General features: G+C 48.7%; 1 protein-coding gene across 2 annotated transcripts in view; it reads right to left on the bottom strand.

The window, feature by feature from the left end:
• FLVCR1 (feline leukemia virus subgroup C cellular receptor 1) overlaps positions 1–26,874 on the bottom strand; it is a 98,318-nt gene that overhangs the window by 24,801 nt on the left and 46,643 nt on the right. For both annotated transcript variants that reach the window (XR_003855349.1, XM_029593226.1), the window contains exons 4-5: positions 19,473–19,540; positions 11,520–11,623 (exon numbers count right to left, since the gene is read on the bottom strand). Coding sequence is in view for 1 of the 2 variants with exons in the window: in XM_029593226.1 (XP_029449086.1) it covers positions 11,520–11,623; positions 19,473–19,540 (172 nt within the window). In the remaining variant the exon portion in view is untranslated. The remainder of the gene's footprint in view (positions 1–11,519; positions 11,624–19,472; positions 19,541–26,874) is intronic.

Here is a 26,874-nt window from a genome sequence, read left to right on the forward strand (position 1 = left end):
GGTAAACATTAACTTAACATTGAACAGGGGGCAAAGTTACAATAAACAAGGTGTAGTGAACCTGGGCGTTGAGGTAGCAAGAGGCTACAGAAACAAAGGAGGAGAACTTAACATGTGGTAACTAGGGGATGCCTGGATCTATATAGAGGATTTGCCTAAGAGTCTTTTATTCATGGTTCACACCAGTTGGGGGAAGGCTTGAGTGAATAACCAGGTTTTAAGTTTTTTCCGAAATGTTGAAAGGCAGGGTTCAAGTCTGAGATCTGTAGGCATGGTGTTCCAGATGGTGGGTCCTGCAATCGAGAATGCCCGATCTCTGGTGATTATATGAAGGGTGGCTTTAGTTGTGGGGATGTGTAGGGTTCCTTTATACCTTTCTCTGATGGGTCTTGTAGACGTGTGAAGTTTGAAAGGAATCTGCAGATCGAGTTGGAGCGGTTTGTGGATGATGGTGAGGGACTTGTGTAAGATTCTGAAGTTTACTGGGAGCCAATGTAAGTTCCTGTAAGTTCCCGAGCCAATGTAAGTTCCTGATTGTGGGGTGGGGGGGGGGGGGGGCGAATTTTTTAATCTATACCAACAAACATTCTAGGTTCTTTGGTGCTTCCAGCCCTGTGTCCTGGGGCAAGCCTTATCCTCTGGAAGTCTCTGGGTGTTTAGGTTCCCTTAAATCTTTGGCAAGCTTGTCCAAGTCTTCTCCAAATAGTAAAGCCCCCCCTTAAACTGGACTCTACACAGACAAGATTTCAGTGCAGAATCTATTGCCAAATTACACAAGCATAAAAGCCTTTAATCTACTACCTCTGAGGCTAACTGAGGTCATCCTAATCAGATCGTACAGGGCATTTGCCAGAAATACTGATTCCAGACAGGCTGTCTCTGGACCTCTGGCAATTGTTGGATCCAGCACACTAGCGCTTGGGCATATACCCTCCACATATGGATGCTCATATGGCCACAATATTGGAGGTAAAACCTTGCTTAAGAATTTACCTCAATCCTCCTATCTTATGGGTCCTTGAAGGCTGTGCTGTCCTCACCCAGGATAGTGTTTTTTTTTGTGACTACAGAAACTAGAGCATGTACCTTGGGAATTCTAAACAATTTATTTTTCTCTTCCAAGGGCAGAGGATATAATCTGCCCAGTGACCAGCCACCCCTGAGACCACTCTGATGAGACTCCCATTCTGAAACCATATTTCTGAGGGCCTCACATAGTGAAAAGGTCTTTTGTGGTCTGTGGGTACCCAATAATATGGGGTCTCCTGCCATGGGTTCCTCCCTCTTAGCATTGGTAATGTGGAAGTCTACCAACATATCTGCGATAAGGGCTGTTAGTTCTTGCCTACGAAAAAGTCTTATAATGGAAAACTCCTTCTCAGAGCTGGCCATTGAGAAGAATCCAGATCCTTCCCCTGCCTGCAAGTCTTCTCTAGAATTGGGAGTACCTGGAGTATGCTGTGCCCCAGGACTCTTGCAGGCCAAGGGTGTTTAAGTGGTGAACCCTGACTACTTCTGTGTCCTCAGGCTACAGAACCCAGGCAGACCCCTGAGCTTATTGGTCTTTTGTGGCCTTAAAAGCCTGATGTACTACTAAAATCCCATAGGTCTCTGGAAATGCCTTTCTTGAGAAAGGGGACAGAAAAATTATTAAACTTGTAAAAACAAATTATTCAAGTGGTTTAAAGTAGAAAAACATGAAATATCAAATTATTTACACAAATTCACAATAAAAATTCAACAAAATCAAAATCTCACATTACATAAAAAATGGCCATAGTCCCAGTAGCACCTCAAAAGCAAGGTCAGGGGGCTTATTTTATATACTTTATAGTACCAAAGAAGGATAGTTCCTTTCACCGAGTGCTGGATCTTAAAGGTGTCAACTCATGTCCCTGGGTCCCACATTTCTGGATAAAAATCCTATGGTCCATGATAGTAACAGTAAGAAAAGGGGAATTCCTTACTACTTTGGATCTGGCAGAGGCCTACTTCCACATACCCATAATCAGATGATTTAACTCTGCCACATGAATAATCAGATATCAATGCCTGACTAAAGAACCATGATTTCACTGCTTTCCAAAATTTAGAGTAGCTGCTCTCTCTCTGGGTGTCAAAGAGTAAGCTGTTCCATAAAAGCAGAGCCTGATAGAAAAATAAAATTAATGACTCTCTCATACAGTCTAATCTCATAACAGAGAGAGAGGGAAGATGCAAAAGGCCTTGCTGAGAGGATCATAGGGTACAGAATGGGGAATAAGGAATTAGAAGCTTAGAAAGGTAAACCAGAGTGAAGGGCACAGAAAGTAAGACAAACCTAATATGATAAGTAACAGGAAGCCAAAGCAGAAACTGAAGTACCGGTGAGATCGAATTTCTTAAGACCAAAGAATTTTAGTGGCTATATTTTGCAGCAGCTGTAACCACTTAAGTTAATATTGTGGAAACCCAAGAAGGAGAGAACTGCAGTAGTCTCTCTGCGAGATGATGAAGGCAAGAACTAATATCTTTAAATCTGGAGGCTCAAGATATGGGTGCAAACAGCGAATGTAGAGGAAAAATAAAGAAAGATTTTTGAACAGTGGAAATATAAGGAGTCACAGCTAACAGAGTCAAGTTGGACACCTAGAGTGGCAACAGTGAACCGCAGGGGAATGGGAATGCTCTGCATGGGTAGAGAGATACAAGGTTCAGAATTCCAGTGATAAAAACTCACAAGGCTTCTGATTCAGATGGATTAACTCATAGTTTATGAGAAGACAGCCAATCAGCCACTTGATTCAAACAGTTACTAAAATCCGTGAGTGAAGATTAATCTCCCCCCCCCCCCCCCGTCTTGATAAAAGCAATAATCTGAATGTCATCCGCATAAGACTCAAAACGTGGCTGTTCACGCAGGCCTTTCCTAACTCCAACCCCATCTAATCCCCCTTCATGCAACAAGCTCCGCTAGTATTAGCGTTAATAGCCACCTCTCACAATGTTATTTATACATATATTTTACTATCTAATCTTCATTTCCCTTCTCATTCCAAGTTATTGTTTTCCTTGTTATATGTAACTGTTTTTCTGCACTTTTGTTAAATGGTAAAGTTTCACCCTTGTTTCTTGTGAACCAGCATGATGGGACCACCGTCTTGAATGTTGGTATATAAAAAACTTAAATAAATAAAAATAAAAAATAAAATAAAAGGATTGTCTAAAGCTGCAGTTTTAAAGAAGTGTGGCTAATGATGAAAGGAAAATGTTAAACAGAAAGGAGGATAAAATGGAACCATGGGGGGGTAGGTAAGACACCAGAGGGCAAAGACTTAAGGACAGAGTTAATCATTCCAGGCAGCTTGAAATGAATACTCCGACAAATAAGAGTGGAAACATGCTACGGCTATATCCCTAAAGCCAATCTCTTCAAGATGAAGAAGAAATTAGAGGGCCATGGTCAAGTGTCAAAGACTGCGTTCATGCCCAAAAGGATAATGAGCACACCCTGCCCTTACTATCATTAACCAAAACTAGAAGTGCAGACTCAATGCTATTACCTCGTTGAAAACCAGACTGACAGAAGATTAAGGACATTAGTTTTGGATACAAAATCATAAAGGTGGTCATAAATCAACTTTTCGATAATCTTTGAAAGAACTAGAAGATTTGAAATTGGTCTGTAATTGGTCAAAAAGGAAGAGTCTAATGAGGGCTTTTTTTTCCCCCCAATGGTGAACTCATGATTGCTGTCTTGAGTTGCTTCAGAAGAAAACCTGAACATAAGCAAGAAGTTCACAATAACAGAGGGAATTTGATAAATTATAGTTTCATTCTTCAAAACTTTTGAGGCATTGGGTCCAAAAGTGATGGGAGTTAGGTGTAGGGAATAATGGGAGGGGAAAAAAAAAAAAAAAAAGGTGTAGTCTCTTTCTCCAGAACCTATAAAGCAAGATATCCCATTAGTCCAGACTGGCCTAGCAGGAAGAAAATTAAATTCAGGCTACTAGTTTCAAAATAAGGGTTTGTCTAAACAAGACTGATGTGAGGTATTCTCACTGGCTCCAGAACGAATCAGAACGAGCACATAAAAACTAATCTGAGAAGATTTATATTTAGGATTGCACAGTACAAAAATAAGCACCTTAAAATGTACTAGGGACTTAGAACTAGTGTCAGACATAGGATTTGTTTCATGCAAGCTTCACAGTACCTAACAGATTTAGATCTATCAGCTTGCTCATTCCCTGTTTGCAAATTATAATGTGCCTTATATTTAAATTTTCCCATATGTACCGGTTGGCTCATGTGTGCAGAACTGGTTACTGAACCTTTATTGGCCTCAATCAGAACAACTTCAGTGGCAACTGAACTCGAACTGGTACTGAACCAAAAACAATTTAGTGGTTTGACTCCCTGACTGGGTCCAGTCAAATATGGAATTCTTTTCAAAGCTCGGTTCCTTGCATTCAAATCTCTTTTCATGGTTTTGTTTCTTCCAGCTATGACCTGCACAACCTTCACCATTTTTCAGTTCTCCACTAGTCCCAAACCACTGGGACCAACTCCCTCTGAAAACACTCCATTTCTGCCATGTTTATCTTATTTCCTAAAAATTCCTGTTTGAGTAAGCATATTGGAGAAATTACTTACCTAATAATTTTGTTTTCCTTAGTGTAGACAGATAGACTCAAGACCAATGAGTTATGCTCCCCTGCTGGCAGATGGAAACAGAGTAAGGCTGTAAAGCTGATATCACAGTACATACACCCCTGCTGTGACCTCAGCCCTCCGGTATTCTCTTCAAAAGCCACTGTGGACATACTAGTGAAAGGACTTGATTAAAAATTGATAACCCTAACTGTACTCAACCAACCATAAACACTGAACTCCAGTAAGAATGCAGGTACCTTAATCTAGGGACTGGATGAACACTTGGATTTGAGGCCCACTCCATACAAGAACCATTGGCAGAGTCCTTGGGCAGCCGAGGACGCCGAGTCCATCTGTCTACACTAAGGAAAATGAAATTATCAGGTAAGTAATTTCTCCATTTCCTAGCATGTAGCCGGATGGACTCAGGACCAATGGGATGTACAAAAGCTATTTATTTATTTTTAGCTTTTATATACCGATCTTCTTGCATTAGATACAAATCAAACCGGTTTACAGTGAACAGAAAAACTTGCCTGTGGGCTTTACATAGAACAAGAATCGTATAAGCAAACTTTAAGTAACCTTTTAAAAATTAGTAACAATTAACTAACAACTTAAATGCAATAAATAAATTGAAATTACAATTACATAGCTATACAGTTACAATAAGCTGTCAAACAAATTACTTGGACTAGGATGCATAGTAGGGAGAGAGGAAGAAGGATGAGGTGCAAAGGGCTTGAAAAGAACGAAAGACATGGGAAACAAGACCAAAGGGTATCTGTGGCCCTCATATAGAGAAAGTGTGATTAGCGTGCATAAGAGCGAGATTGAAAACGCATAGAAGCAAATCATACTTGCGAGGAGATTGAATACGGATAAATTGAAGCTAAGGTGAGAATATATTGGTTAATATGCGGGTTCTGGAAGCGCTAGTTTAAATAACCATGTTTTGATTTTTTTCTTGAAGGAAATTGGGCAGGGGTCCTGTCGGAGGTCTGGTGGGAGAGTGTTCCATTGATTAGGACCTGCTATGGAAAGGGCCCTATTCCTTAGAGATGTTTTAGTTTGAGGAACGAAGAGAGTGCCTTGGTATGCACTTCTAATCGGTCTGGTGGAGTTGTTAGGTCGAAACTGGAAGGTGAGATCAATTGGTGCTAAGTTGTGTAGGGATTTATGCATGATGGTCAGGACTTTGTAGAGGATTCTATATTTAATAGGGAGCCAGTGTAGGTTGTAGAGGATGGGTGTGATGTGATCCCTTTTTTTTTTTTGAGTTCGTTAGTATCCTGGCAGCTGAGTTCAGTAACATCTGGAGAGGCTTGATGGTGGACAGCAGGGAGACCAATTGAGGCAGGAGGCTGCCCACGGTTCGGTCAACATTGCCCGTGCAAAGGCTGAATCCTCTCGAGGCTTACGACCAGCGATAAAACCTGGAGAAGGTGTGCAAGGAGGACCCTGTCACCATTTGGCAGATATCGATGGGTGACAGTAGTCTAACTTCCACCCATGAGACTGCCTGAGCCCTAGTGGACTGAGCTCTAACCTGAGAAGGTAATGGCTTTCCAGCCTCCACATAGGATCCTGTGGCCACCTCCTTAATCCAGCGAGCTGTGGTAGTCCGCTAAGCTGGTTCGCCTTGCTTCCTTTCTCCGTGAAGAAAAACCAGGCTCGTTCTGAGAATTCCAGATACTGCACTAGGAATCTCTAGACATCCAAATGACGGAGGAGAAGATATTCCTTTGTGTCCTTGAATTTATCTAGGGATGGCAACAAAATGGACTGATTCAAATGAAACTCCAATACTACCTTGGTCAAGAAGGATGGAACCTGTACATAGCTGTAATGCCCCTGGAGTCATCTGGAGTAACGGCTCCCAGCACAATACCTGCAGTTCAGAGTTGTGACGTGCCGAGCATATAGTCACCAGGAATACAGATTTCAAAGTCAATAAATGCAAGGAAAGACTGCGCAGTGGTCAAAAGAAAAGACCTGCCAAAAAACATCCAGTACTAAATTAAGATTCCACAACGGAACCGGCAACTGTAAGGGAGGCCGAAGGTGCTTCACTCCCTTCAGAAAAGTGTTCACATCGAGATAGAAGGCTGGGAGAGGCGTGAGCTCTCGAGTCTGATTTGTATTACTTTAAAAGTATGCCCCATACCAAGAGAAAGGGCAGAATAAGGACAGAGACCCTAACTACCCCGATTTCTACCCTATCCCAGGCTGTAATTGAGGGTTTCTTCTCACCACGGAGCGTTGTTAACTTGGGAGATGTGTCCGCTATCGTCGTCAGGGAGGAGCAAACACCGACGGCGTTGGATTTTCAAACATCTTTAAGCCCCGAGGCGCCAGGATTCGGGTGAGGTTCAACGACGCGAGAAGTCTGAAGTTCCAGACCCCCTTGAGGGGATAACTGGGGAAAGGAGGAGTGAGAATGAAAGTAATCGGGGAAGAAAGCTCCGTTGTAACCCAGCTGGAAAGAGGAAGGAGTAGCAGCGGAGAAAAGAACTTGTGCCTAAATCCGCTGTCTTCAACACCTGAGGGGCACAAAGGAGCGACTGCGGCTTCAATTTTGAAGCAGGAACGCCATCCACAAGATAGGGTAAGCGCCATTGCTAGCTCGAGTGGTGAAGAAGCACCAAAAATAACTTTGGAAAATGTCTGGTTAGTACTATTGGAATTAAAATCTTCAATAGCGAGTTTATATGTAACGTTATCTGAAACACAAAATCGTATAGTCCAAATACTTGATCATTCACAGAAGCTGGAAGGTCTAGAAAATCGGGTCACTCAGATGCAAACTGTTCAAGCTGGCCTAATCCAGGGGGAAATGTTAAATATGAGAAAGATAGAGAATATGGAAAATGAAACAAGATACAGGAATTTAAGAGTCTTGAACTTTCCATCTATCAAGCTTATATCTCCTATTGAACAGTTTAAAAAGTATATGTTGGAAAATTTACAACTGTCTCTAGAAGTTATTCCAGCTATAGCCAAGATTTTTTGTGTGTTATCTGGAAAAAAAAAAAAAAAAGGGCAGTGATTTGCAAAATAGAGCTTCTCAAATACAAAGCGTGAGTAACCTCACAGGATTCTTGGAACAAACAATGGAAGACCAAGTGGAATATCATGGGACATTGGGACATTATGTATAAGATTTGTCTATGCTTCGGACAGAGATAAAATATTAAGGTTATTTCTCCGGAATAGAGATAAACCTTATCTTGGACAAAAAAAATCTGGATATTCTCAGACATTACCAGAACCACACAGTTACGCAGAAAGAATTTCCTTCAGATGAGCCAAGAGGTTAAAGACCTGGGTGCCCAGACAGTAATATATTACCCCAGCAAATGTGTAGTTAAACATAACAACGAAAGATCTGTGTTTTTTGATCCACCCGAGGTACGTACATTTCTTGATGCACATTCCCTTAAATAATGCTACCTCAATCTGGCCATGGGTAAAGAAAAAAAAAATAGGGAATGCACCTATCCTTCTAATTCTTCATACAGTTTTCTTTTTTGTTAGCTCCATTATGTATCTGGATCTCCCTTATTACCTTATAACGAGATGGAATGTATTGGTTTATTGCTTTTTCTTCTTAAAAGTTTTACTTTTGTTTATAATGTATAAAACCCAATGCTCCATGTATTTGAATGTAAATTTATGACCCATTCATTGATAAACTGAAATTGCAGTGTATTTTTGCTTAAATTGCATAAATAAAAAATTTAAAAAAACAAACAAACAAAAAAGAAAATGGTTCACATCAGGATGAGCCGACAGGGAGGTCCCATTCACCTTACCCCTGAAACAGGAGAGTGCCGCTACCTGCACCTTCAAGGAGCTAAGGGCCAAGTCATCCTGCAAAAAATTCCAGAATAAATGGGATTTTGACTGTCCAAGGGAGGACACAGCACTCTTCGCACCAGGCCTCAAATACTCTCCAGACCCGCACGTATGCTAGGGACGTGGAGAACTTCCAAGCACAGAGCAAGGTGACAATTACTGCCACAGAAGATCCCCGCTTCATCAGCGAGCCCTCTCAAGGGCCAGACTGTAAGAAAGAATAGAGTCGGATCCTCGTGAAGGACAGGTCCCTGCTGCAACAGGTCCCTGTGCAGTGGAAGGCCCAGGGAGTTCTCCACCAGGAGTCTCCGCATGTCCACATACCACTGATGTCTGACCAATCTGGAGCTACTAGTAGGATTAGTCCCCTGTGGTGTTAGATTCTGTGAATAACCCTGCCCAGTAGGGGCTATGGAGGGAAGGCATATAGAACCTCGTCTTCTGGCCCGATCTGGACGAGAGCGTTGATTCCAGGGACAACAGATCTCTTCTGCGACTGAAGAATCGAGGAACCTTCACATTGTAAGATGCGGCCAGCAGATCAATTGATGGGGGGGTCCCAGCAATCTACTATCAGTTGAAATGCTTTGGTTGACAACCCCCACTCTCCTGGATCCAGACTCTCCCTGCTTAGAAAGTCTGTTCTGGCATTCTGTGATGTAGGAGGCTGAGATCATCTATAGATGTACTTCCGCCCACTCCATAAGGAGATCTATCTCCTGTGACACCTGCTGGCTCTTGGTTCCTCCCTGACAGTTGATGCAGGCTACCATCGTTGCATTGTCATACATCATGTGGACTGCTTGACCCTGGGAGTCTGTGGCTGAACTGTAAACACACCAATCTGACTGCCTGGGCTTTCAGGCAATTGATGTTCTTCTTCCGTCCAAAGTCCCTGGGCAGTCAGTTCCTGACAGTGAGCTCCCCAGCCCCAGAGACTCGCATCTGTCATGAGAACCAGTCAGTTTGGGGAGGACAGGGACATGCCCCTGCTCAGATGAGCTTCCTGCAACCACTAGTGGAGGCAAAAACAGACTTCCATCAGTAAGTGGAGACGAACCCCATAGTCTTGAGACCGTGGATTCTAACGTGATAGCAGAGAGCGTTGAAGTGGACGCAGGCGTGCCCTCGCCCACGGCACTACTTCCAGGGTTGCTGCCAAACCGAGGACTTGAAGATAGCTCCACACCATCAGGTGTACCGTGTTCACCAACTGACGCACCTGGCACATCAACGTCTGTATCTGTGTGATCAGGAGAAAGACCTTGCCCCGCCTGGTGTCGAATCGGACTCCCAGATACTCCAAGGATTTGGAAGGCTTAAGGCTCCTCTTAGTCAGGTTTACTATGCAACTGAGTTCCTGTAATAAAGACATCACCTTGTTGGTCACCAGAAGGCTCTCTTCCACAGACCCAGATCAGCCAATCGTCCAAGTATGGGTGCACTAGGATCCCATCTTTCCTCAATGCTACCACCACGACCACCATAATCTTGGAAAATGTTCTGGGGGCAGTGGCTAGGCCAAGCGGCAGTGTCTGAAACTGATAATGTAGACCCAATATCGCAAAACATAGGAAACATTGGAACACCAATGTGTACTCAGATCTGGTGTACTGCCCGTTAAGGCTGTGACTAACCCATCATCTGAATGGGAGAAGCCTGGCTTAGCAAAGTCCGAGGAGGCCAACTCTCCTTGGGCTTCTCACAGTGCTGACATAAGTTGGAATCCAGGTCAGGCTGTGAAGCCCTAATATGACAAGCAATGCAGACAGCAAGGCACTTGGTTTCTTGGTTGCAGGTGCTATCGGCAGTGGTAGATGTGCGTTCAATCGGCTCGCGCTTAAAAATGTATGCGCACAAGTTTCGAGTAGCTAGGCATGGCGCATGCACAGGCCGTGCACACAGCTCTTCTTGTATCACACGTTTTCAAACTTCTGTGCATAGGGACGCGCCTGACGTTACGGGCACAGCATGTGCAGAGCTGACGCATTGCTAGCACTGATGTCCTATGGAGGGCAATATGGCACGTACAGAAAACACATACAAGATCGCGCTGTTGTGGCCTACCACGTGGTGTGCCAACCAAGCCTACGGCAGGGCCGAGCCCACTGGGGGCTGCTCAACCTGCTCGGAAGCCCAATTCCCCTTACCCCAATGGGAGTGGGAACGACGTCGGTACGGCGCTCAGAGCACGGAGACTGGAGGAAGTCCTACCGAAAATCCCTCTAATCATCTCTGACTCGGAAGGTAAATCATCTTTTTTTTTTTTTTAAAACTTACCTGGGCTAAGTGCTTACCGGCTGAGTACAGAAACTGTCTCCAACTGCAGGGGGAGAGGGCTTTGGCAGTCACCACCGCACTCTGCTTCCTGCACTCACTGTCTTTCAGCTGCCTAAGCAGTAAAGCCCACGCCAGGAACTAGCTACAGGACCAAGGCACTCCTCTGAGGGATCTCGGAAATCGCCTCAGGAATTCTCAACTGGGGGAGGGACATTTAGTTATCACCGCAGGAGAGCGGGGCTCACTTTTCTCTAATTTAAAATGTAGAATTTCTCCTTCCAAAAAGTACAACAATCCCCTATGGAGAGGTACGTCCGCCAACTGCTGAAGATGGAGAATACTGGGGGGTTGAGGTCACGGCAGGGGTATATGTACTGTGACGTCAGCTTTACAACCTTACTCCATCTCTGTCTGCTAGCAGGGGAGAATATCCTATTGGTTTTGAGTCTATCTGGCTACACACTAGGAAATGTAACCTTTAAAAATGCACTGAATAACCCCTTCCACAGACCCATCTACTCCACCTCTTCCTGTAAATGTCAAGATGTACATACCACTGTTCCATGATTAGTATGGCTAAATGAAGAAATAAATACAAATTTATAATTCCAACAAGAAACTGCTGTCACTTTCTGCATTCACATGCAGCACACTGAATTTAATGGCAGCTATTAACCAAGCACAGTCTTCTGAACAGATTACTTGATACACGGTCAAGTTGTTTTTAGTGCAAAACATTCACATACTTGTAGGTTTTTGTGTAATCCAGCCAGAAGCCACAGACGATGGAACCCACCATTCCAGCCAAAACCAGCGTCAGCCCAATCCTCCCAGCATTGACTTCTTCTTCCTACAGCAGGCATCAGAGGGTTAGCACTATGGAGGCCTCTGAGCAACAGCATTTATACCGACAAACTCTTGTTCCCATTTCCAGTGTCCCATGGTCGGCGGAAGCCCATGCCACAAGTGCCACCAGAAAATGCTCAGGATTAGTAACATTTGTGTGTCTCATTCCTCAAGTCCACATTAGCACAAGGCATCCTTCTTACAGATGAATTACCATCAAGAGCTGTGCCATCTCGTTAGAGAGACTTCTGTGGCTCAATAAGGATCTCGGAAAAGCAAGATCCAATTAATTTAAATTTCCCTCTCCCGACCCTAGTTATTGACTTTGCTGGCAAACTTTGCTCTCCCAGTCCGTCCAATGATTATTTTGGTCCACAGCCAGCAGAGAGATGGGGAGGGGAGGGGGGGGGAAGCTATGGATATCTTTACCATTATATCTTGGTAGCTCATTTATGTGGATTTTACACTTCATGACACTCATTGGAACCACGGCCAGTTCTAGGGAGAACCCAAAATGCTATTTATTATTATGACAGAATTTTTCTAAGCACTAACAGGGCAATAATCAAAACTACTATAATGGTGCAAACTCCACAGCTATCTTTACAAGAGGCGGGGGGGCCATACCAATAAAGCAAAATCTGTACCGGCTTTTGCTTTATTGCTCCCAGAGAAGTTACTCGCAGAGACTGTGCTTCTCTCTACATTACATTTTTTCATCAGAAAATATACAGATAGGTTTGAATAATATATAATCAAGCCTATATATTCTTAGTCCCTCTTTCTGCCCTCCAGGACCCACAGGTATAAAAGTATACATCTTGTTCAAGAATGCAGATAGAGTATGCAGAATACCCAACGCCCCACCTTCTGTGAGTAAAATGCGTTTTTACCCGTGGAATAGGGCTTTAAATATTGCTCTCTAAATTTCTTAGCATCATCTCCTCTTCATGGAAAATAATGATCAGAATGTCGTTCCATGTGCAATTCTCTTCCATGAGAAGAAACCATCCCATTTGTAGGCTTCAAACATCAGGGGCAGTTGTGCTGAAGTCTGCATACTACATTAATATCTTTCAATTTTTGAAAGTCTTTAGAGAGCATTTTTCAAAGCCTGGGTAAATAGCGATTTACAAGAGTAAATAGGGCTTGTCTGAAAATTACCTTCCTCAAGCCAGCAAGAGAGTGAGCAAAGTCTTCCACAGCCTTGAGGCTGGATTTTCAGATCTACTTGTGTAATTTTCTACTGAAATCGCGGCCATAACAAAAGCAGGTGCACAGTTTAGTGTGTGTACTTTCCTTCTGATAATTAGGTGCAGTGTTTGCAGGAACTTACTTGGCACCTAGGCAGGGAATTCAAAAATTGCCCTCTCACTGGATAGCATAGCAATTACGGTACTACTTTGAAGGCACGTCGGCAAACATCGCCCCGATAACTTAAACATTACAGAAAAGAAAATTATTCCTTACCTGCTAATTTTCGTTCCTGTAGTACCATGGATCAGTCCAGACAGTGGGTTATGTCCCCAATCCAGCAGATGGAGTCAGCCAAAGCTTTGAGGGGGCGTCACCAGGAGTGCTACTACCCCCTCTGCAGGAGTTCAGTATCGAGAATATCCAAGCCCGAGTAAAAACAAGAACCCCCATATTGGATCAAGTTTAATGAACGGCAACAATCAGCCGTAGAACCCTTCCCACCAACGGGTGGGGGGACAAAAAAGGTCAGCGTGTCAACCCCAAAACAGAACTGTGACAAAACAGGGAAGAACTGAGCAATCATGAGAGACAGAAAATACTACCGTCCCGTATGAGAAAAACCCCGTCGAGCAGGAATAGGACCCAAATGCGGTGGGCGTCTGGACTGATCCATGGTACTACAGGAACGAAAATTAGCAGGTAAGGAATAATTTTCTTTTCCCTGTACGTACCTGGATCAGTCCAGACAGTGGGATGTACCCAAGCGTCCCTAAACCGGGTGGGGTCCTGCGAGACCCGCTCGTAGAACCTGCTCACCAAAGTGTCCAAAGACCGAGGAAGCGAGGTGAAGACGATAGTGTCTGGAGAACGTGTGTAACGACTTCCAGGTGGCTGCCCTACAGATTTCTTGAGAGGAGACCGAGCGGGTCTCCGCCCAAGAGGCCGCCTGAGAGCGTGTAGAATGCGCAACAATACCGGGCGGGGGAGTCCGTCCCACCCCAATGTAGGAAGCGGCAATGCCAGCCTTCAACCATCTGGCAATGGTCGTCTTCGTGGCCTGAGCTCCCTTCCGAGGGCCGGACCAGAGGACGAAGAGATGGTCAGAAGTCCGGAAATCATTCGTAGCCTCCAGATAGAGGTGTAGGGTGCGCTTGACGTCCAGAAGGCGAAGAGACCTCGGTTCCGAGGAGGAGAAGGAAGGGAGCTCCACCGTCTGATTCACATGGAACGCGGACACCACCTTCGGGAGAAAGGAGGGAACAGTGCGAATCGAAACCCCGGAGTCCGAGAACCGGAGGTAGGGTTCCCTGCACGACAGGGCCTGCAGCTCCGAGATGCGCCGAGCGGAGCAGATAGCCACCAGAAACACCGTCTTGAGAGTGAGATCCTTGATCGTCGCATTCCGCAGTGGTTCAAACGGAGGGCCAGACATGGCCCGTAGCACCAGGTTGAGACTCCAGGAAGGACAAGGATTCCGCACCGGAGGCCGCATGTGTTTGACCCCTTTGAGAAAACGGAGAATATCCGGGTGTTGTAGCCGGGATCCCCCGTCCCGCAGGAGCGAGCCAAGGGCGGCCACCTGAACCCGGAGAGAGTTGTATGCAAGCCCCTTGTCCACCCCTGCTTGCAGGAACTGAGGTATCTGAGGAACCGAAGCCTCAGCGGGACTCGTGTTCAGGCCGGCACACCACAGCTCGAACACCTTCCAGACTCGCACATAGGCTACCGACGTCGAAGTCTTCCGAGAACGCAGCAGTGTTGAGACTACCGCCTCCTGGTAGCCCCGGCGCCGGAGGCGGCGCCTCTCAAAAGCCAGGCCGCAAGACAGAAGAGTTCTGCCTGGTCGAAAAATACCGGGCCTTGGTGAAGGAGGCGGGGGAGATGTCCTAGACGGATGGGTCCGTCGATCACCAGTTGGATCAGGTCCGCAAACCAAGGTCGTCTTGGCCACTCCGGGGCGACGAAGATCACCGGTCCCTGGTGGACCTCTACGCGGCGGAGTAGTCTTCCCACCAGTGGCCACGGCGGGAACGCGTAAAGGAGCAGGTTGGCCGGCCACGGGAGTACGAGAGCGTCCACGCCCTCCGCTCCCCGCTCTCTCCGGCGGCTGAAGAACCGGGGAGCCTTGGTGTTTCGTGCGGACGCCATGAGGTCGAGGTGGGGGATCCCCACCGCCGAACGAGCAGCTGCATCGCCTCGTCGGAGAGGGACCATTCCCCGGGGTCCAAAAACTGACGGCTGAGGTAATCGGCCTGGATGTTGTCCACGCCCGCGATGTGCGAGGCCGCCAGACGGGCCAGATGCCGCTCCGCCCACTGCATCAGCATCTCTGTTTCGAGCGCGACCTGCGGACTGCGGGTGCCGCCCTGCCGGTTGATATAGGCCACCGTCGTCGCATTGTCCGATAAGATCCTGACCTCCCGGTTCTGGAGGAGAGGCAGGAAGTGCTGGAGCGCTAATCTGACCGCTCTGGTCTCCAGTAGATTGATGGACCACTTTGATTCCTCCGAGGACCACGTTCCTTGCGTGGCGCTGCGGTCGCAGACCGCTCCCCAGCCTACAAGACTGGCGTCGGTGGTTACCACGACCCAATTTGGCAGATCGAGAGACACGCCGCGGGCCAAATTCTCCGGATTCATCCACCAGGTCAGACTGTTTCTGGCAAACAGCGGTAGGGGAAGGAGCACCTGGTAGTCCTGCGAAAGCGGCTTCCAGCGGGATAGAAGCGCTCTCTGTAGAGGCCTGAGGTGCGCAAATGCCCAAGGGACCATGTCGATGGTGGAACCCATCACCCCTAGGAGCTGCAGGTAGTCCCAGGAGGTGGGAACCGATAACGCAGAAAACCGTTGTATGTGTTCCCGTAGAGCTTGCGCCTTGTCCTGGCGTAGAAAGACCGCGCCCACACGGGTGTCGAAGGTCGCCCCCAGGAAATCCAAGCGCTGCGAGGGCACCAGGGAGCTCTTGGAAAAGTTCACCACCCATCCTAGGGACTGCAGAAACTCTATGACTCTGGCCACCGCCTCCTGTCCATGCCGAAAAGACTTCGCTCGAATGAGCCAATCGTCCAGGTAAGGATGAACTAGGATCCCCTCCTTCCGCAAGGCAGCCGCTACCACCACCATGATCTTGGTGAAAGTGCGCGGAGCCGTTGCCAGCCCGAACGGGAGAGCCACAAACTGGAAATGTTGATCCAGAATCTTGAACCGTAGTAGACAATGATGCTCCCGGCGAATGGGGATGTGGAGGTAGGCCTCAGTCAGGTCCAAGGAGGCCAGGAATTCCCCCCGATGCACCGCCGCGATCACGGACCGCAGCGTTTCCATGCGGAACCGAACCACCCGAAGTGATTTGTTGACTTCTTTCAAGTCCAGAATGGGCCGGTAGGAACCGTCCTTCTTTGGCACCACGAAGTAGATGGAATAATGGCCCGAGCCCACCTCTCCGAAGGGCACGGGCGCAATGGCGCCTATCTCCCAAAGTCTGTCCAGGGTCAACTGCACCGCCTGTCGCTTGGTGTCCGAGCCGCAAGGGGAGAATATGAACCGTCCCTTTGGAGCGCGTACAAACTCCAACGCGTAACCTTGTCCGATGGTGTCCAAGACCCACTGATCCGAGGTGATTCGCGCCCACTCCTCGTAGAAGAACGCCAGTCGCCCCCCGATCCTGGGGACGGCGGAGTGGGCGAGCTGAACATCATTGCGAGGACTTGGGCGGAGGTTGTCCAGCTGCGGGGGCGGGACGCGCGGGGCGGCGCCCGCGAAAGGAGCGAGACCAGGGCTGAGACCTGGGGGCAGAGGGCCTGGTTGCCGCCGGTCTGTAGTTCCGGTAGCGCCGTTGCGCTCTGGCTCTGGTCCGAGTGGACGGAAAAGTCCTGGTGGAACGATACCTGTCCTCCGGCAGGCGATGAACCGCATTTTCCCCCAGCGTCTTGATGATTTGATCCAAATCCTCCCCGAACAGGAACTTGCCCCTGAATGGCAGGGAGCCCAGACTCGACTTGGAGGATGTATCCGCCGCCCAGTTGCGGAGCCATAGAAGGCGCCGTGCCGCTACCACCGAGGCCATGGAGCGGGCGAGGACCCGAAACAGGTCATAGGAGGCGTCAGCGCCATAAGCAACCGCCGCTTCCAGTCTATCCGCCTGGGCGGCCTCCCCAGCCGGTAGGACCTGAGAGGTGAGCAGTTGTTGAACCCAGAGAAGGCTGGCCCGCTGAACCAGCGAGCTACACATCACCGCTCGCAAGCCTACCGCGGAGACCTCGAAGACCCGCTTGAGGAAGACCTCCAACTTGCGATCTTGTGCGTCTCGTAAGGCCGCACCCCCTGTCACTGGGATGGTTGTCCTCTTCGTGACCGCTGTCACCGCGGAGTCCACTTTCGGTACCTTGATGAGATCGAGAAAATCGTCCGGCAGTGGGTAGAGCCTCTCCATGGTCCGGCTGCCCTTGAAGGAAGCTTCCGGGGCATCCCACTCCCCGGTGAGAAGCTGGAGGAAAGAATCATGAATGGGAAAAGCCCGAGCCCTCGGCCTCCGGGCTGCCAAGACCGGATCCCCCTTCCTAGAGGAAGTGACCACAGCGGGCGCTACGGGCGCGGGCGGCTCCGGTGGTGGATCGAGGTCCAACTCCTTAATAACCTGTGGCAGGAGGTCCTCCAGCTCTTCCCTCTGGAACAGACGCAGCGTGTGCGGATCATCACCTTCTGAAGTGGAGTCCCCTTGACCCGGGTCTGCCGGATCCGATCCAGGGGAACCTGGTCCTGTGCCCGCAGTCCCCGAGCTTCCCGGGAGCCGGGCGCGAGCGGGAGGGAGGGGGGCCCCCACACCCGCCGGAGCGGGGGGGGCCGGGGGAGGCAGAGGGGCCCCCGCAGGTAGGGAGGGCCGCGGTATCTTGTGTGGAGGAGGCCCCGTGGGAGGCTCAAGGCTCTGCAGATATGCCGTGTGCAGCAAAAGTATAAACTCTGGGGAAAACCCCTGTCTCCCGGAGGGGGGCTCCGAGGGGGGGGCCCCCGGTGGGACTGTCTCCGGGTCCGATTCGGGGAGTAAATGTGGCGGGGACTCCCCCGCATCCCCGGTCCCAAGCGCCGTCTGTTCCCCTTCAGGGGGTGCAGAGTGTAAAATGGCCGCCGTTCCCGCCAGGAATGGGGGAGGGGCCGGCCCCCGCCGCCCGGGCAGACCTGCTAAGCGGGGGAAATCGATGAGGGGCCGCGAGGTGCCCTCCCCCCCGGGGAGACACCTCGCACAAATGCCCTCCCTCGAGATCCGCGAGCCCAGCTCGCCGCAAGCAGAGCAGCGCTCTGGCCGCGGCATCGGGGCTGAGCAGGTAAACAGGCCCGGCAGAATAAACCACCCGGCAGAGCCTCGGGGGGGGCCGAGAACGGAAGCGCCGCTGCGGGAGGGGGCCCGGACGGCCTGCACAACCCGAAAGGAGGAAAAACGGCACCGCGGGGGGGCCTCCTGGCCGCGCGACCCGCCGACGACTCTCTCCCTGCCTGCCTCTGCAGCCCACGAGGAGCCGCGAAAATGGCCGCGGGCAAGGGAGAGAAAACGCGGAGGGGCCGGTTCTAATGTCCTCCGCGAGCCCCTCCGTCGAAGATCAGCTGCAAGCAAGGAGAAAAGTAAAGGCAAAACAACACTTACCTACCCCGCTCGCAAGGAGAGAAGAAGAAGAGAGAGCAAGACAAACACCGAGGGAAGCCACGCCTCCCAATTAGAGCCCTCTAAACTTTTTTTTTTTTTTTTTTTAAACAAACTTGATCCAAAAAGAAGTAGGCAGAGAGAAAAGCAAATCAGAGAAGAAATACAAGAACTGCCTGAGGTAATCGGGAGCAACCCGGATTCACTACTCGCATCTGCTGGAGTCAGAAGATACTGAACTCCTGCAGAGGGGGTAGTAGCACTCCTGGTGACGCCCCCTCAAAGCTTTGGCTGACTCCATCTGCTGGATTGGGGACATAACCCACTGTCTGGACTGATCCAGGTACGTACAGGGAACTGGCATTTAACGTCCTAGGCAGAAGAGCAGAAGGCCCAAGGCATTCTTGCCAGCTAAAGAGTTGTCCTTAGGGAGCCTTAGCTTTTATTTTTTTTCTTTGATGCATCTAACATTGCAAAAGATTAAGTTAGGAACATGAAGCATTCATTCTGGTCCTATCAGATAGCCTGCTCAGAGCCTATCACAACATGATCTCTTGCTTCCAATGGGCCATTTTATGTCTGTTTTCATTAAGTTGAACATATACTAGTTCATAATGGTTGGTTGTCCTCTATCAGTGGTTCATGAAGAAAGCACTTCTGAGGTCCTGGACCTACACTGCAAGTGCAGAGAATGCTAAGAAGCAGAACCTACTGAAAACTTTTTAAAAATGTACATTAATGCCCTGGGCAAGGACAGCAGGAGTTTCACTGCTTAGGTTATACCCGCAGTTAGAGCTGGAGTCTCTGGACACGTGTTCCGCTGTTCTGAGAGATGAAATTTTAATCACACATTAGGATGTCACTGGCCAGGCTCTGGGCTGCCGTAAACCTTCTCCCATGTCACCTGTATTTCTCTGATCTAGCTAATCCATCACACTTAGGATAATGTTTGTATCGCATGTTCTTAGCCAACATGCTCATTATTGCTAAAAAAAAATTTCAGTATTTAAGGAGATTCAGACCTCATAGTGGAATATTATCATCTGATTCAAGAGTGTTGATATGGAATAAAATGATCCAGTCAGTATGCCTGGAAGAGAGAGAGTGAAAGAATTATATTTTTAACAGCCTTCTGCTCTTTAAACCCAGGCACCAACTGTCAGACAATATCATCCTGCCAATCATGATTTACAGTACGTTTACAGACATAGCAGCATAGAAACTCATAAATTATAGACATACCATGCCACACTCCAGTTTCAAGCACATCTGGGTAGAAGATTAGAGATCAAGACCTAAGAGCACTCAGGCAGATGCCAAGATATCCCAGTCTGTGCATCCTGTGTGTCTTACAGCAGCATGTCCCTGAATTCATGCAGTGCAAAGTTAAAAACCCACAGCACTCTGTCCAGGGGTGAGCAAACCGGGGGCTTGAACAATCCTGAAGGGAGGCACACTGGTTGCCCAATCAGGAAAGAAAAAATGACTGCGCTGTTGAGTCTCGGTGTCATACAGGCCCTGCAAGCTTAGGAGGGAGAGAGCTGCCAGAAAGCAAAGTTGCTTTCCTGTAACATGTGTTCTCCTAGGACAGCAGGATGTTAGTCCTCATATATGGGTGACATCAGGTGGAGCCCGGCACGGAAAACGTCTGTCAAAGTTTCTAGAAAGTTGGTATCGCACGTCTGTCAAAGTTTCTAGAAACTTTGGCTGGCACACTGAGCATGCCCAGCATGCCACTATCCATGCAGGGTCTCTCTTCAGTCTCATAAGTGGATTATGAAAAAATAAAACAAACTAGGAGAACCCAAATCCACAGTGTGGCAGGTGGATTTCCTGAAGACTAACATCCTGCTGTCCTAGGAGAACACCTGTTACAGGTAAGCAAATTCGCTTTCTCCTAGGACAAGCAGGATGGTAGTCCTCACATATGGGTGAATCCCTAGCTACAGATTGGACCCAAAAATCAATGAGACCAACAGACACCAAACTAGGAACTAGGTGCCAACGGGCACAACAGAGCTGCTGGTGGTCACAGCAGGGCCAGTTTGAACCCAAAACATAGGCCTTAGGCAGGAAGAATTGGGTTCACAGCTGAAAGATTTCTGAAGAGAGACTGGCCGAACCTGCTATCCTGGCAGCTATCCCTGTCCAGACAATAATGAGCTGTGAAGGTGTAGAGAGAACTCCTGTCGCAGCCTTGCAGATCTCCCCACTGGAACTGCACGCAGGTGAGCCCCTGAAGTCGCCATGGATCTAACCGAATGAGCCGTGACGTGGCCCCCCAACTGCAGTCACGCCTGGTCATAGCAGAAGGAAATTAAGTCCACACCAGGTGGAAAGAGTCTGCTTAGTCACAGCCACCCCCAGCCTGTTGGAGTCAAAAGAGACAGAGCTAGGAGGACTGCCTATGGCCTGCCATCTGGTCCAGGTAGAAGGTCAACACCCTCTTACAATTGAGTGTGTGCAGCGCCTTTTCCCCTTGGTTGGAATGAGGCCTAGGGAAGAAAGTAGGCAGGATGATGACTTGATTAAGATGGAAATCTGTCACCACCTTCGGCAGGAACCTAGGGAGGGTACACAGAACCACCCTGTCATAGAAAAAAATCCCAATCTAGGTGAGACGCATCCATGGTAAGAATAATCTGGGTTGGGGGAGCCTGAAATGGCATCTCTCACTCCAGATTGGATGGGGATCTCCACCAAGCCAGGTAATCCCTGAGCACGGGGGAAGCTGGATGCAGACCCAGAGATCTTGGGTGGTCTGCTACCACTGAGAGCGCAGGGACCACTGGGCTCGGCGCATATGCATACAGGCGAACAGGGTTTATGAGGTTATCAGTTTCTCTCTGTCTAAGTAAGGGGATCTCTGTCTGTTCGTGCGTATGCATGTGGCATGTGTATTCCTTTCAGGAGATATAAAGATAAAGAGCTGCATAGATGGTCTATGGCCTGCTGCTTGCTCCAAAACAGAAGACTAAGGCTCTCTTGCAATCCAGACTGTGTAAAGCCCGTTCACCCCTGTGCTAATGAGGTCTGGGGGAAAAAAAAAAGAGGTAGGCAGAACGATTGACTGGTTAAGATGAAAATCTGTCACCACCTTAGGTAGGAACTTAGGGTGCGTGTGCAAAACCACCCTAGCATGGAAGAATTTCATGTAGGGTGGATATGTCACTAAGGCCTGACGCTCACTGCCTCTGTGCACTGACGTGACCACAACCAAAAAGATAACCTTCTAGGTCAGGTACTTGAGGTCACAAGAACGCAGCAGCTCAAAAGGATCTTTCATGAGCTGAGCCAACACCACACTGAGGTCCCAGGAGACAGCGAGGGGCCTCAGAGGCAGCTTCAGTTTAGCAAGCCCTGCATAAAGCAGCCCACAATGGGTTGCACAGAGATGGGTGAGCTAAGTTGACTTAGGGAATAGTCACTGCTATTACTAGCATCAGTAGCGTGAGATTACTTAGTGTTTGGGTACTTGCCAGGTACTTGTAGCCTGGATTGGCCACTGTTGGAAACAGGATGCTGTGCTTGATGGACCCTTGGTCTGACCCAGTATGGCATGTTCTTATGTACTTATCCTGGTGATAGGTACTAATCACATTCAGATGTACCCGAATGGAGTTGGCCTTTAAGCCAGCATACGAAAGGTGCAGGATGTACTCCAACAGCTTTGGTGCAGAGCAGTACGGATCCAGGCCTCAGTGCTCACACCAGGTGGAAAACCTCTTCCACTTCAGGCCATCAGACTTTCTAGTGGAAGGTTTCCTGGAAGCCACCAGGACTTGAGACATCATCAGAGAGGTCAAGGGGCTGCAGGATTAAACTCTCAACATCCAGGCTGTCAGACAGAGCCCGGAGATTGGGATGGCGCAGAGTTCCCCGATTCTGCGTGATGAGGTCTGAGGAGATCCTCAGACTGATCGGTTCCCGGATAGAAAGATCTCGCAAGACTGGGAACCAGATCTGCCTCAGCCAGTGCGGAGCTATGAGGATCATAGTTACCCTATCCTGTCGAAACTTCAGGAGAATCTTCAACACTAGGGGAAGTGGAGGATAGGCATAGAGAAGGCTCTTGCCCTAATAGCAGGCAATAACATCTGAGGCTAGCTTGCTGTCCACCCTGTACTGGGAGCAGAACTGATCCACCTTCCTGTTGCAGGGGGATGCGAAAAGATCCACTTCTAGGGTTCCCCCAATGACGGAAGATCCGATCCACCACCTCCTGTTTCAGGGACCCTCTATGGGCTGGAAGGCAAGACTCAGCCTGTCTGCCACCACATTCTCCGTCCCAGCCAGGTACATGGCTTGGAATGCCATACCCTGTGACAGAGCCCAAGTCTAGATCTGAACGGCTTCTTGGCATAGGAGGAACAATCTCATATCTCCCTGCTTGTTGATGTATCACATTGCCATTTGGTTGTCTGTCTGGATCAGAATCACTTTGTTGACCAGCCGATCTAACACCCAGAGCACATACCAGATTGCATGGAGCTCCAGGAAGTTGATCTGGCATTGTGCCTCCTGGGTGGTCCACAAACCCTGGTTGCTGAGCCCTTTGACATGAGCACCCCACCCCATATTGGATGCATCCGTAGTTAACACAATTTGGATGGGGGGACCTTGAAAAGGCACCCCCTGCTCCAGTTTGGTCAGATTCTCCCACCAAGACAAGATCTTGGTGGGAGAGGCAGAGTAAAGCAGATGCGGGCGTGGAGGTCTTGGGTGACCTGCTGTCACTGGGACCACAAGGTCCACTGAGCTCTGTGCATGTGCAAGCGAGCTAAGGGGGTAACAATGACTGTCGCAGCCATGTGCCCTAACAGATGCAGCATGCGATGTGCCAAAGTCAGCTGGCTCTGAAAGACTGCTCCTGCCAGAGATGCTAACGTGAGCGCACGATCTCGGGGAAGGTGTGCTTGAGTTGTGTCCAATCGAGCATCAATGAAGTCCAGCTGAAATAACAGGTCGAGATGGGATTTCAGGAAGTTGATAATAAACCCCAGGGTCTAACACCTGAACTGTCAAGCGTAGAGACCGCACCGCTCCCTACTGGGAGGGGCTCTTGACGACCAATCGTCCAGGTAGAGGAACACATGTACCTGTGGCCGCCTCCCTCGCCGCTGTCTCAAACACGTCATAGGTGGAATGCACCTCATGCTTGCCGCATTCCAGACCTTGCTGGACGACCGCTGCAAAGGCGTCCTGCTGCTGTTGGGGCAGGCGCTCGGACAGTTCCTGGACTTACTTCTAGAGAAGATTGGAAGTTGGCCAATATAACTCTGATATCTAAAAAGAGATCCAGGGGTGATCTGGGAAACTACAGACCAGTGAGCCTGACTTCAGTGCCGATCGTGGAAACTGTTATAAAGAATAAAATCACAAAACATTTAAATAGACATGGTTTGATGGGACACAGCCAACATGGATTTACCCAAGGGAAGTCTTGCCTCACAAATCTACATTTTTTTGAAGGGATGAATAAATGTGGACAAAGGTGAACTGGTAGATGTGGTGTATTTGGATTTTCAGAAGGCGATCGACAAAGTCCCGCATGAGAGGCTTCTAAGAAAACTAAAACGTCATGGGATAGGAGGCAATAACCTTTTCTGAATTGTAAGCTGGTTAAAAAGAGAGGAAACAGAGTAGGATTAAATGGTCAGTTTTCACAGTGAAAAAAGGTAAACAGTGGAATGCCTCAGGGCTCTGTACCTGGACATGTGCTTTTTAATATATTTATAAATGATCTGGAAAGGGGTAAAACAAATTTGCGGATGACACAAAATTATGCAGAGTAGTTAAATCTCAAGTGGATTGTGATAAATTGCAGGAGGAGCTTATGAGACTGGAAGATTGGGCATCCAAATGGCAGATGAAATTTAACGTGGACAAGTACAAATTGATGCATATAGGGGAAAATAACCCTTGCTGTAGTTACATAATGTTAGGTTCTATCTTAGGCGTTATCACCCAGGAAAGAGATCTAGGCGTCATAGTGGATAATACATTGAAATTGTCAGCTCAGTGTGCTGAGGCGATCAAAAGAGCAAACAATGTTAGGAATAATTAGGAAGGGAATGGCAAATAAAACTGAGGATGTCATAATGCCTCTATATCACTCTATGGTGAGAATGCACCTTGAATACTGTGTGCAATTCTGGTCACCGCATCTCAAAAAAGGATATAGCTGCACTGGAGAAAGTGCAGAGGAAGGATGATCAAAATAAAGGGCATGGAGTGGCTGCCCTATGAGGAAAGGCTAAAGAAGTTAGGGCTGTTCAGTTTGGAGAAGAGATGACTGAGGGGGGTATGATAGAAGTCTACAAAATCATGAAAGGCCCTGAACAGGTTAAAGTAAATCGGTTATTCACTCTCTCAGATAATAGAAGGACCAGGGGGCACTCCATGAAGTTAGCAAGTAGTTCATTTAAAACAAAATCGAAGAAAATTCTCACTCAACAATTAGTTAAGCTCTGGAATTCATTGCCAGAGGATGTGGTTACAGCAGTTAGTGTAACTGGGTTAAAAAAAGGTTTGGATAAATTCCTAGAGGAAAAAATCCACAAACTGCTATTACGGTAATTAATAAGCAATAGTGGCTTGTGATTTATCTAATGTTTGGGTACTTGCCAGGTACTTATGGCTTGGAATGGCCACCGTTGGAAACAGGATACTGGGCTCGATGGACCCAGTATGGCATACCTTATGTACTGTGTCATATACAGCTGGCAGAAGGCGATCCAGGCAAATCAGTATTGCACCATGAAACACCTTCCTCCCCAATGCATCCAGTGCCCTATGCTCCTGCCCTGGAGGGGCTGAGGCATGGGTGTGAGACTGCTTAGCCCTCTTAAGAGCCGACTCCACCAAGACCGACTGATGCAAGGGCTGATGCTTCTCAAACCCCGTAGCCTGCTGGACCAGGTACAGCGCATCAGCGTTCCTGTTGACCGGAGGCACAGAGACAGGGATTTACCAAATTCTAAGGAGCAACTCCCTGAAAGTCTTATAGATGGGAACTGCCACCACCTCCTTCGGAGCATCCACAAACTGGAGAACTTCCAGCATTTTATGTCTGGTATCCTCCTCTGTTAAAAGCTAGAATGGAATGGCCTCAACCAAGGCCTGCACAAACCCAGCTAAAGTCAGGCAGTGACGGGCGTCGCTCCTCTGAAGGAGATGGATCCAAGGGAAGGTCCTCAGATTCATCAGAAGAAGATTCTGAATTATCATCTCCCCATGGGTTTTAAGGGGCGTCATCATAACTAAGATCGCCTGGGAGCACCCGTGGGGGAGGCCTTTCCAAGCTCAATGGCTTGGGCACAGAGGGCCTCAAAGGGCCCGTAGATGGATAGGGGCTAACCATGGAACAGATGACCTCGAAGGTCCCTCCAACCTCAAAGACCCCTCCGCCTCCTCAGAGGATCCCACAGCAGGGACAGCATCGGGAGGAGGCAGCACTGGTGGCCGCTGGGGCAGACGGCATCCTGGCCACTGGCATCGGCTGCGTCGGGAGGATGCTAAGGAGAATGTTGAGATGCTCCACGAGCGATGTCAACATAGATTGTGCAGGCTCCGGCACCAGTGGAGCCATTTGAGGGGCCGGCAGCTCAATGCCCTGCAGGGCTCGACCAACTGCCAACTGCACCCTATGCTCAAGCTCCTCCTCAAAAGCCGCTGAAGACAGGACAGCCTGAGGAGAAGGAGGCGTAACCAGATTTCCCTCGGAGCCCCAAGGGGAAGCGGTATCTGGCACCAAAATCGGTGGGGGAACGCCTCGGACCCCATGGCCTCAATGGAGGGCGATACCTCCTCACCACGAGGTCGCTTTGGGGGGGCATCACAGCAGATGCCAGTGCCAACCTGAGCCCAGTGCCATGCGAGGACTGAGACCGGTGATAATGCTTCTGGGACTTCCTATGATGCTCAGCCCAGTCTTTCCCCGGTGCCGAGGAGAAAGGAGACTAACCTGAAGTCCTCGAGCAAGAGGAGACAGATGACTGCCAATCCCTGGCACCCCTCTCCACCGGAGGCCTCAGCAGAAGGGTGGACACAGAGGGATCGGTGTCCCTCGGCTCCCCATGTCCTTTCGGCATCGATGCTCCTAAAGCCGGTGTCAAAGGTTCGGACTTTTTGGATCTGAACAGCTTCTCCATCTTATCTAGGCAGCATGCCGGCCCTTGTGGGTCATCAGGTTGCAAAAAACGATAGCCCAGACGTCATGTGATGCCCCCAGGCAAAGGATACACACCTTGTGCACTGGGGGCACAGACGAAAATCAGACGCCATGACGAAAAGGAGGCCGGCGTGCGGTCGACAGCCAGCGGACACCAGAAAACGGCACTTCCGGGAATCGACCATGCAGAAGGTAAAACAAAACTTACCACGCCATCAACTAAGAAAAAATTGGGAGGAATAGAGAGGGAC

The sequence above is a fragment of the Rhinatrema bivittatum genome, chromosome 3, assembly GCF_901001135.1.
Source record: "Rhinatrema bivittatum chromosome 3, aRhiBiv1.1, whole genome shotgun sequence".
Lineage (NCBI taxonomy): Eukaryota > Metazoa > Chordata > Amphibia > Gymnophiona > Rhinatrematidae > Rhinatrema > Rhinatrema bivittatum.